This window comes from Sorex araneus, chromosome 1 (assembly GCF_027595985.1).
Source record: "Sorex araneus isolate mSorAra2 chromosome 1, mSorAra2.pri, whole genome shotgun sequence".
Classification (NCBI taxonomy): Eukaryota; Metazoa; Chordata; class Mammalia; order Eulipotyphla; family Soricidae; genus Sorex; species Sorex araneus.
In genome coordinates, this window is record NC_073302.1 from 423,015,753 (window position 1) to 423,028,069 (window position 12,317).

At 41.6% G+C, this 12,317-nt stretch overlaps 1 protein-coding gene across 1 annotated transcript; it reads right to left on the bottom strand.

The window, feature by feature from the left end:
* Nucleotides 1-4,261: 4,261 nt before the first annotated feature.
* On the bottom strand, nt 4,262-10,176 carry TMEM229A (transmembrane protein 229A). The gene has a single exon (XM_055142543.1). The coding sequence runs from the start codon at nt 9,761-9,763 to the stop codon at nt 8,201-8,203; it is 1,563 nt and encodes a 520-aa protein (XP_054998518.1). The 5' UTR covers nt 9,764-10,176; the 3' UTR covers nt 4,262-8,200.
* Nucleotides 10,177-12,317: the final 2,141 nt, after the last annotated feature.

The following is a 12,317-nucleotide window of genomic DNA, read 5'->3' on the forward strand; positions in this document are numbered from 1 at the left end:
AAAATGGTCCTCACCTCTAACAAGTCCACAAGATGCTCACCAGACATCGCAATGCCACACATCTTGCAACACTGGTGGGAAGTTACCCCCTTTTTGTGGTGCTGAAACACACCTGGCTGTGATGCCACGGGAAATCAAGAGTGGTGCTAGATATCACTGATTGATGAATGACCATGCCCAAATAGAAGATCTGTTAGGAAGACTTTTGTGTGGGACCCCAGGGATTTAAACTCATGATCATACGCTTTGCAGGAAGGTGCTCTAAACCCCTGTACTATCCCTCCAGGGTCCAGAAATATTATGCTTCACTGTAGGTTATTTCAATATTACATAATTTTAAAAAATCTACAGTGCAATTGCACTGTTAAGAAAACTGAGTTCTCAATCTTTAGGAAAGAGCTGCTAGGTGAAGGAAGAATGAGGAAACGAGACATTTCTACTTTTCCTTTCAGACACAGGGTTAGTCTTATTCTATTTCGTGAATTAATGTCCTCTTGAAATCACAAGATGCCACCTGGCAGCATTCCAAATTGCTATGTCCACTCTTGGATTGTGTCTGTCATGAGAATTCAATATATTCTTCAACAAAATATTTTGAGCACCTGATCTATGCACTCTTCTGTAAATGTTGAGAAAACTCAGAGATTGATACTGTGCCTGATTCCAAGAAGAAGACAGGAAATAGATGGCATGAAAGAAATACATAGTGAATTCAATTGTAACTTTCTGGCTTTCATTTTTAAAACTCATTTTCAGGTTCTTATTGTAATTTAGGGAAAAATAGATCTCTGCCAGTTATTTTTATAAGAATATAAAAGTACATAAAGAGGATCCTCTTACGATAGCAATTTACAGGGGGAAGACCTAGTTTATTTTTATAACATAAAATTCAATTTAAGTGATTATGTGATGGGGTTACAACAAAAACTACAAACACGGTGCTTCCCAGATGCAAATATACATTCTCCTGATCAAAATGGGTAATAGTTGTACTATTGCATACCCTACAATATATTGCTAGAAGTTCATAAATATTTAGCTTGGAATAAGACAATTAAGACACTGAAGTTTTTTTCAGACCTCTGGTCCTTTGATGGTCTATGGTTGAAAAACTTGGGAAAAATTAGGAAAAGTTACACATTAGGATTCATTGTTATGAACTTTCTAGAAACAAAGATATGGGCTGGCCTTAGAGATCTGTGGAAGTATTGCGGTGTATTTCATGAAAGTGAGCAGGGTAGGACAGAGAGGTGGTCTTCAAAAGTGGTCCTAAAGCAGAATACTGTTTCTCTGGGCACACTGGAAAGAGCCTCAGAGGTGGCAGTAGCCTCAGTTGCAATTGGGAGTATTTTCTGTTTGTTTCCTTAATAAGGATAAGAGCATAAGTAAGTAAGAGGATAAGTAATTTTGTTTCTAAAAGGTGGGCGGTAGGACAGAGAAATAGGTTGGTAATTTGTGGTTCAGGGGAGTTATTTTATTGGTCTTGTGTTGAACTCTGTAATCTATAGTTATCTTATCAACTCATAAAGTTCTATGATTTTATGTTTTAACAAATTGTAGACTGTTTTTGTTTGCAATATACAGATTTTTCCATGGCAAGTAATTAAAACTTCTATGGCATGCAAAATAACATTATTTTACAAAAACTAATCTCTGAAATTTCATTGAATAAATAAGAACATAATAAAGTTTTGGTTTTTGGTTTTCAGCTGAGTATAAGATGGGCTATTTAATTAATTTTTGGAGGATAAACTTAAGTCTTTCACTCTGTGAGACCTTAGAAAACGTTCATTACTCTTTTATAACTCTTTTAGTTATAGAAAAATAGCACATGTCCCTTTAGACCTATTTAAAACTATCCTTATATTATATCTTTTATTTATTCTCCCTTTGTTACCATTTTAGTTTTGCTAAAAGTATCATAATTATGAATACGTGTAATAGTAAATATTGCTCAAGACTTGCTCTTTTTAAAGTACTTAAAAACTAGTGCTATTTTCTTTTCATGTACTCTAGGGAATTCTTTTATTTATTTTTCTTCTGTCTTTGCATTATTTTTTAATCAAAGATTTAGACTAAGCTGCTTCCCTTAAGAAATGCAAAAAACCCACATTTGTTTCAGGTTTTGCTTCTAAATATAAGTGAGTAATCAAAACACTACTAATGCAAACTTTATATACATAACACTCAGTATCAAATTTCCCTAAAAAAATTGCCTTTCATATAAATTTTTAATTCTAAGATTCCTAGTCTATGTTAATGTTTATAATAGAGATCAATAAATAAAATGTATTATATGTAATATGAATGCTTTTCATAATATCATTAAGAGTAGGATGATTCCTTAATATTACCCTGAGAAACAGTAGTTTAAGATAAATACATTTAAATGGATAAATAAAATATTATATTATTTCAGGATACCCTCTTGATTTTGTAGTAGCCATGGTGTCTCAAATTATTTTTTTTCAGTTGTTTAACTTTCCCAGGGGTAATGAGCAAGAAATTCTTCCAGTTAAAATTCTGTAGGTAGTCATGAGCTTTGCCTACATTTCCCCAGTATTTTCTTGAGTTGAACTAGTAGAGATTACAGTGATTGAAACAGAGTTGCAACTATTTTACTGTATACTTTATATGTTGTACTGGAGCTATAGCACAGTGGGTAGGGCATTTGCCTTGCACTCGGCTGACCTGGGTTCAATTCCTCTGTCCCTCTCCTGGCATGCTACCAAGTGTATCCTGCCCTCACGGCAATCTGGCAAGCTACCTGTGGCATATTCGACATGCCAAAAACAGTAACAACAAGTCTCACAATGGAGACATTACTGGTGCCCACTTGAGCAAAATCGATGAACAACTGGACTACAGTGCTACTTAACGTGTTGTTTTATTTTCTGGAGTCATTTTTAATTACCCACAAAGTTCTAAAAACCCGGATACTTAAGACTCAGTGCATGATGCATCAATTGAAAAATGCAGTGATCACAAAAGAATGAAAAACTGATTTTTTGAAAATAGGGACTTTGTTTAGAAAATATTTTATTGTTGGGCTCAAGAAGCAGTTCAATATACTGGAGCTATTTTTCTGAATGTAGATATCCTGTGTTCCATCTTTGGAACCACATGATCTCCTGAGTATTTCCAAGAGTGACTCCCAAAAACTTAGTGGAAGTATCTCCTCTATGAAACTAGGTATGATCTCAAAAGAATAGGACAAAAATTTCATTGCAATAGAATTGGCACCTGAAAGCTTTCCAAAGCCCACCTTGTTTCACTGATAGGCAGTTTATTAGCTCAATTGCTGACAGTTTTCCATTTATTAATTTTGTATAAAATTTTAATGTCTTGTATAATACAGACTGAACTGAGAAACTGGCAGGAATGTTAGAAATTCTTCCTGGAATTCAAAACTAAATGCTATTAGACTTCATTGTTTTCAACACTCAATTATCCTTAATCATGGTAAACCTGTAAGTTTTTCTGAATGGGAAAGTTAGTGCATGTAAATTTTGTATTCTGTCTGATAGAATAGTTATGGGTTAAGATGAAAATGGAAACTTTCTACCTGTTCAAGACAAGTCTCTCACAGGATCTGATGATTTATTTTATCACTTCTGCAAAGGTAATTTAAAAATTAAGCGAAAAGGTTTTAATTTGTCTTTATATTGTGAGAAAGAAGAATCTCTTAGGAAATTCTCTTTAGGTACATTACAGGTTTATTTACAAACTAATTTGTTAGTGACTGGAGGCTATTGGGTCTGTGATGGCTCATGTGTCAATGTTAAAAATGGAACCAAATACAATTCTAGTGAGTCAAGATACACAAACACCATTGCTGTTTTTTGTTGGTTCCTGAGTGCCAAGATTAGTAATAGGAAAAAGACAAATACAAAAACGAAAAAGCACTCTGGAGACACAGCAGAATAATTTTTAACTAACACCTTCCCCTTAGTTTCAACTAAGGTAAGAATTGTTGGAAGGACTTACAGGATGTTGCTTTTTGCTTTTCCTCAGTAAAAGTACATCATTCCATTAAGCACAGTTGGAAAATATAGTGGAGGTAACATATTTAAGATTAATTAAAAAGCTAAAGAGTTTGTAATGCCTTTTAATATAAGCAAAAATTGATTTTACTAAAATGTTTTCATATATCAGAACATAATGACTTATTTATCACTGCAAGGCTGTGCCATGAGTCTAACTTCCTTTGCAAGTCTATTGATTTTTTTAAAATGTATTTGGAAGTAGAAAAAGACCCAAAGACATTTACCAAAATTCTTTATTCCTTCTAAAACAGTGCAAGTGCCATTATGCTAACAGAGACCATTTGAAAACAGTAGAAATTCTTTTTCTTTTCTCAGATGGGTAACATAAAGCAGTTAGACTTTAAAAAAAAAACAAACAAAAAAACAAAGTACAGGTAATCTTTTATTTAAGTTGTGTTTTTCTGGGTTGACACATGAAGTGTGAAATATTTATTAAAATGTTTTTAATTTAAATATATAGTCATGAAAAGTTTGAAATATTGAAATGGATTAAAAATTTTATAGAAGTCTTTGTATAAAATAGACTTTTGCAATCTCTGTTAACATGAAAAACTTAAAGACAGTATTCCTCTTTAGATTCAGAAGCTAAATAGAACGGAGTTAAAAATAAACACACTTCAATAAAAAAAAATTCAGTGTTATGAAAGTTAAACAAAGCAAAACCCATATCTGTTCATCTTTCTATCTTTTAAAAGAAATTTTTATACTCCAAAGAGTTTAATAAAACTCAAAATAAAAAATTTCATTTTAATCATTCAGAATACTTATGTTTGCTTAGATAACATAAAATTAATGTATATTACATTTTCCTAAATGTTACTTTAAATGAAAAATAATAAATTTTTCCCTAGTTTGTGATATAGCTTGGTATATTACTTTTATAATTAATATGCTTTGACTTCAAATAATGAACTGTATTCCAAAGCACCACTTGCATATAAAAACAATTATCTAAGCACTCATGCTAAGCTGATTGTCAGTTGTGCGTTCTGGCACTAACTCCCTTGTCCATGGAATAAAAGGCAACACGAAAGAGTGATTGTTGCTGCTAGACAGAGTTGTTTGCATCTGTGATAGAGACAGAAAGGAAACTGCACTGAGGATTATAACACAAAATCTATAAGAGACCGCAAAACACTGTGGTCAGTGACAGAGACACACCAGTGCTACTGTTCAAAACAGACCCTGGAGTCTGGTGTACTTGATTCAAGTCTAAATGCTGAACATCATTTGGGCTGTTAAATTCTTTGGGCTTCCATTTCATTGTCATCATCTGTGAAAGAAAGGTGATTAAAAGTTTAAGTAAATATGTGTCTGTGTATATATGCATATATATGTATGCATACATATATATGATACAATACAGATACATGTGGTCATATAGATTTACTTATGATTATATATCCATTTCAACTTGATATAGATGGGCATAGGCATGCATTTATGGTTATATATACTGTATATATGTGTATATGTATATATAAAATAGAGAAGTTTTTAAAGGAGGTAAGCTCCCAGTTATATATTAGGTATTATATTGCTTATCATTTTTATATCCAAACTACTGAGTACTAAGATAGGTTCAATGGCCCTTTTATTTCCCTTCTTATTCTTTAAATACTCAAATTTGTAGCAAAATATTACTTTGAAAATGTCATAAACAGAATGAGAAGCCTCAAAGCAAGTTATTGAGAATAATCACTTCCTAAGCAGATCTGAACAAGCTTTTGTAGAACTAGTGGAGGGATTGGTAAATGGACTTTTGTTTTAGAGATAATGGATTGGTATTCCAGTGACACAAGATCACAACAATTGCCCCACCCATGTAAATAGTAGAATCTTATATAAATTTTAAAAAATAAATCAGACAAGGCGTTTTATAAGGACAGATGTTTAGTCTGTGTGGGTCACTGCTATTCTATCTACCGAGTTTAGGTGATTGCCTACCAAATTATGAATGTTCAATAACCATTTCTTGAATAAATTGCATGAATGAAAACCTTGACCTTTACTTAGGATCAACACTGAAAACAAAACAAATAATACTAGTAAAAAAACCCAGTAGCCTTTCCTACTTCCTGACAGATATCCGGCCCTGAGAATGTTGCTAAGTAGGTAAGCAGGGAGGAAGAATATGACGTGAAGGACAAAAGTAAAACTACAAAAATATATTTCATATATTTCAGAAGCCATGGACTTTGTTCTGTGTTCATAGGTGTATGTGGTGTGGAGTGTTAGATTTATTGGCATTTACCTTTTTATTTTATGTGTGTGTGTGTGTGTGTGTGTGTGTGTGTGTGTGTGTGTGATTCTGGGGTCACACCTGTGATGCTTAGGGCTTACACCTAGCTCTGTGCTTGGGAATCACTTCTGAAGGTGTTCACCAATTGAGCTACATGCAAGGCAAGCACATTATGGGCTATACCTCTCTCACACCTTCAAACATTTTTTTTCTTACCATCTCACTCACTTTAGAGTCTAGTTTTCCTTTTTAATTTTTCCCCCTCACTTTTGAAATAGTTTGCACATGACAGAATGTCATGAAGTAATACTCAGGTGAATTTTCTGTAAACACTTAAGTTGCAGGTCTCTTCTCAGCTTTGGCTAAAATAATTCACTTGACATTAACCATTTACCGGTAACATTGATTGGAAAGCGTTATTCAATTCAGCTTACAACCTTAGTGAATTAAAAAATAGCATATTCTCAGAATTATGCTTGACTTAAATGTAATATTTGCTTTTACTTACAGAGTAAAAATCTTCTGAAAACAGAAAGTCCTTTTTCATGACACAGGGAAGCTAATAATTTGAATAGGAAACTATTCATTTGCAGACACTCTAAGTTTTCCTAATTATTTTTGTATTGAAAACTCAGAAGATATTAATCATCCTTGGCTGAGTCATAATCAACTAGACTTGTCTTTCAGAAGTACATTAAAAACAGCAATCTTCAGTACATTATTAATTGATTAGACATAATTTCTTAAAATGGTTTACATCATCTCATTTAAATTTGGAGCTCCCAAACATTACTAATGAGTCATCCAAAAAAAAAACTATCATTGCTTCTCAATGAACAGTACTGCATAAGACTTAGCCCAAGGCCCCGTGGACACATAAACAAACAGAAAAATGTCTACAAGTGAGACATGGCAGAAGTAAGCTGAAAAGACATTTATGTATTCACAGTAAACTACTAGGTTTAATGCAATTAGTGTGAAGTTTCAGTTTCATTTTATTCCAAGAAACTGTTTTGACTCTCCAAGCTCCACGTAGAAAGGGTCCTTAGGGATAGAACACTATTGAAGATGGAGTAATTTCGCTTGGCCCTTAGACACATCTGGTAAACATTTTATATTATTGCACAGTAACAAAAAGTTTACAGCCATATAGAACACCAAACTCTGATCAATGCTAACATTCTTGGCATTTAAGGCTAACCCCAGTGGAAAGAAAATATTTGTAGGATGCTTAACACAGTGTCACCTGTCTGAGATGCTAGAAAAAATTCTTATTAAAAAAATCTATTCATAGGATGTATTTTCACATTTGTCAGTTTCTTTTCACTTGTATGCTAGACAGAGGCACTTTAAGAGCTATTAACTGTAGTTTTAAGAGTACAAGACACTGGGTTTGAGCAGTCATTGGTAAATACGAAAGGAATCAAAATAAAGTGAGACTTAAAAGAATGAAAAACATAAAGCCAGAACATTTCCTCGAATCTTGTAAAAAATACCACAGGTCTCTGAATTAAAGAAATTTCTTATTTTAAAAAAGAAACAAGACGAAAGTATTTTTAAAAAGAAGGAAAAAAATATTAGTACCTACTGCCCAGTTACACCCAAATAAACAAATACTACAGCTTTCTGATGTTAAGGTATAATGGTTTTGCTGTGTGGGCTTGTAAGGGATTGAATGTATCGACAAATACTCTTGAGTTATGTTCCCAGTAATATTTTCAAAGTATCGTATTATGCATAGGTTCCACATAGAAAGAAAGAAAGCCCCCTAAAATGTCGACTAAAACAAGTTGGAAGAGTTCAGTAAAAGGTATAAAAAAAATTCAAAGGTTCAAAAACCCACTCCGCTTAAAAGGTGTAAAAATAATATCTTATGCATTCGTCGGAATCCAGGACGTTTTTGGTTTGGGTCTTAGCGGGTTGGCACGTACTGAACCCTCCACAGCACGTTGGAAAGTAGATCCTGGTAGACACTCAGGAATATCCAGCCAGGTAGATACATCAGCGTGATGAGACCCATGAAGTTGAGCGGGTAGTGCGAGTAGTCCCAGGAGCAAGCACCGCAAGTTCGGAGTCCCAGACCCCAGGAAAACTCCCACGTGTAGATGAAGATCACGTAGATGGGCAGCCGCTTCCAGGTCCCCCAGCCTCGACTGTAGTGGAGGTGGAAGTAGAGCTTCTCGACCACGAAACTGCAGCTGCCGTACATTAGGAAGGACCAGAGCGAGGTGTGCCCACTGGACGCCCCATCCCCCTGCCCGAGCACGTTAAAGAAGAAGGTGAAGAAGATCTCATCCAGAAAGCCGTGCATGCCGAAGAAGAGAAAGCGCAGCGCATCGGGCAACCCCTGGCTGGGGGGTCCCACCCCCGCGTCTAGGCGGCTGACAGGTCCTTGTTGCCGGGTCCCCGCCGCCGCCGCCGCCGCCGCCGCCGCCGAGGCCGGGACACCGGGAGGAACCGCCGGGGACGAACCTCGCTGCCTCCTCGGCTGCTGCGGCTGCGGCTGCGGCTGCCGCCCCTGGTACTGCAAGCACAGGAAGCGCTTCAGGAACACTTGGCCGTGGTAGAGCGCCAGCACGTATTGCAGCGCCAGGTCGAGCGCCCCCGCGCCCCCGGGCCGGCCCCCCACGCCGAGCCGCAGCGCCTGGCTCGCCAGGGTCTGCAGCCCCACGTGAGCCGAGGGGTACAGGAGGAAATTGAAGACGAAGGCGCTGGGGCAGAGGCGTCCCTGCAGGTAGACTTTCTCCAGCGCGAAGTGGGTGAGCGAGTGCAGGAGGCAGCGGTAGGGCGAGGAGAAGCCCAGCATCCGGAGGTCGGGGCTGCGGGCGAAGCGCCGCAGCGAGGACACCAGCACGTCCAGGGTGATGCCGTGCATGCCGTAGAAGTAGAGGCGCATCCAGGCGGGCAGCGCGGCGGCGGCCGCGGCGGGAGCTTCAGCAGTGGACAGCGGCTCGCCGGGCTGGCCGGGGGCCGGCGCCCCTCTGCGATCGCGGGGGGCCGCGGGACGCCGCGCCGCCCCTTCGCGCCTCTCCATGGGCTCCGCCGACGCGGGGACCCCCCGGGCGCGCCGAGCCGCGTCTCTGCCGCCGCCGCCGCCGCCGTCGCCGGCTGCCGCTGCGCCCGAGTGCGGGGCTGAGCGGCCGAGCCCCGCGCCGCCTCTCGGAGGCGATCGGCCCCCAGGGGGCGTGCGGGCAGCTCCGTCCGGGGGGCCGCCCCGCGCGGGCGGGCGCTGCGGGCCGCCGGGCCGGCCGAGCCCCCTCGTCGGGGCCCCGCCGCGCTCTCGGCTCCGCTCCCCGGCGAGGGGCCGCCGGCCGGCGCCTACGCTCGCCCCGCGCGGCCTAAGTGGCGCCGTGGCCCGGCCGGGGGCGGCGGCGCCCGAGCTGCGGGGAGGAGGAGGATGAGAAGAGGGAGGAGGAGGAGGAGGGGGGGGGAGGAGGAGGAGGGGACAGACCCGGCCCGGGGCGAGGAGCCCCATCGCCGCCGCCGCCGCCGCTCGGCCGGGCCGTCGCTGCAGCTGCAGCTGCTGTGGGCTCGGGCAGCGGAACCGGAGCGGCGACGCCCCTTCTGCCCCCGGCCCTGCCCGGGCCACTCTCGGCGGGCCTCGAGCTCGCCCGCCTTTGCAGCCCCCACCCCCCACCCCTGCAGAGTCCCGCGCGGGGCCGGGCGGGAGCAGGCCGGGTCCCCGGGGTCTTGCCGATCTCCTGGCCCCGGCTCGGCACCCCGGGTCCCCCGCGGCGCCCGCGCTGCCCGAGGCGTGGGGTGGGGCGGAGGCGCGGAGTGGGGCGACACCTAACAGGTGTGACGGCGGCCAGGCGGGTTTCGCGGGAACCAGATCCCCGGCGGGCTGCGGGCGACGGACGTCTTGGCCCAGTGTCACAGACCCGGGGAGCAAACCGTGGGTGCTGTATATTTAATGTGCTTCGAGTCAGCCAACTGTGGCCGAGAATCAACAGCCGGCACCGCGCCTGGCCCTTGCAAGCTGAAAGGCGCTTGCAGGTGCCCGGGGAGACACTTTTTCAAGTCTCTGGGCCCTGACCCTGCTGCAGCTTTCTCGGGTAGATGAGTCCGAGTCAAGGGCAGAGACGGAGAGTCCTCCCCGCCCCCCCCCCCCCGCCGGAATGATGAGATGATTTGAGGTCAGGTGGGGGCACTGATCTGGCGGCCGTGATATTTCATGCCAAAGGGATAGCACCTTCGCTTTGCTTACACTGGCACACCCTAGCGCTGCCTTCTCTGCTGGCAGAACTAGGTCATCCCAGAAATAGTGTGAAATGGAGGGCATATATATATATATATATATATATATATATATATATATATATATATATTTGTCCCCCCTAGTGGGAGAATTCTGAATTTGGAATTCTGAGTTCCTTCTCTCCCCCTGCCTCCAATTTTCAAACAGGTTTTGAGTGGCTAAGGTCTTTAGAGGTCAATTATATTGATTACTTTGGCCCCCTTCCCTCCACCCCTCTCCCCAAACACATAAAAGTAAACTGCTTAAGTCCTGTCTGGAAAGAAACTAGGTAACAGATCTAGTCTAGTGAAGAGATCAGATGTTCCCTGTTTGGAAGAATCTCAGGGGAGATTTTTTTTTTCCTCTGAAGAAGAAATATTCTGACAGTTTCTCCATTTTTTACAGCATCCACCTCCTTACTCTCTCTCCTTACTTATTTCCAACCCTTATGTTACAACTTGCAGTTGCTAAATTATCTTAAGTTAGATAGAAGAGAGAACTAAGACTGTGAAAAGAAGAAAAAATCACCAGGCTGACAACACTTGTTTAAGGGCAAAGAGTGGAGTTATCTTTTAAATCTTGTTTTGTATTTTTGTAGATGTCTTTGGCAGCAAAGATCAGAAGTCAGTGGGTAGACGCTGTCATGCCAAGGCAGAAACAAGTCCAGACCTCATTAAGCCTGAGGCCATAGCAGAGAGGGTTAGTTACCCAAGGGTCTGAGCCAGTTATTCTTTTGTTGGCGGAGGGTCCTTCTTGCTTTTGCTGATGGTGACTGATCAGGGTAGTGGGTGTCCTAAAGTGTAAGGAGGAGGCTGTGAACTTTTTTGTTTTTTTTTCTAAATGAGACAGCAATGAAGTTTACCCCTTGAGCTGACTCTTCCTTTCAGAAACAGACTTCCCTGTGGCCAATGATGTTTAACAGCATTTTAACCACTTCTTACAGAATCAGAGTCACTGCCTTACTTGGGAGGCACCGTCTGCCTGGTGTTCTTCTCCTGTGCTGTCACTTCAGCAGGGTTTGCATCCTCTTTATCAGGAGTAGATTCTACCTCAAGCCCATCCCTCAGAAGCAATTGTGTCATCAGCCCAATTTCCTCCTGAGCAATTCTGCATACTAGCAGGCTCCCCATTTAAATCAAGCTATTTCCGCCACATCTGAACTTTCTTCCTTCCTGAAGGCTTAGACCCCTAAGGCCTTCCCTAAGGGTTGGAATCATCCTCTTTCAAATTTGTACTGAAACTGTAGCACTGTAGCACTGTCACACTGTCATCCAGTTGTTTATCCATTTGCTCGAGGGGGCACCAATAATGTCTCCATTGTGAGACTTATTGTTACTGTTTTGGGCATATCAAATATGCCATGGGTAATTTGCCAGGCTCTGCTGTGTGGGCGGGATACTCTTGGTAGCATGCTGGGTTCTTCGAGAGGGACAGAGGAATTGAACTGTTGGCTATGTGCAAACGCCTTACCCACTGTACTATTGCTCCACTTCCTGTAACTGATATTTCATAAACCCTATCTGGAAGAAAGCTCCTTACCAGAAAGTTTTTATTGAAATTTTCTCAGATGCATCAAAGTTCTCACCATCTGTGGCAGCTGTAGCCTTGTGACATATATTTCCTAATAAAACTACAAAGTCCAGATGACTCTGGCCTATGGACAGAAGATGTTGAGTTGGCAGGAATGGAAACAAGCATGAATCTTTGCTACTTCCTCATGCAAGCTCTCAGGTCTCCTGGCCAGTTATCTGGTGAATAGCAGCAATCCTTTGGAAGCTGTAGTTCTCAGCAG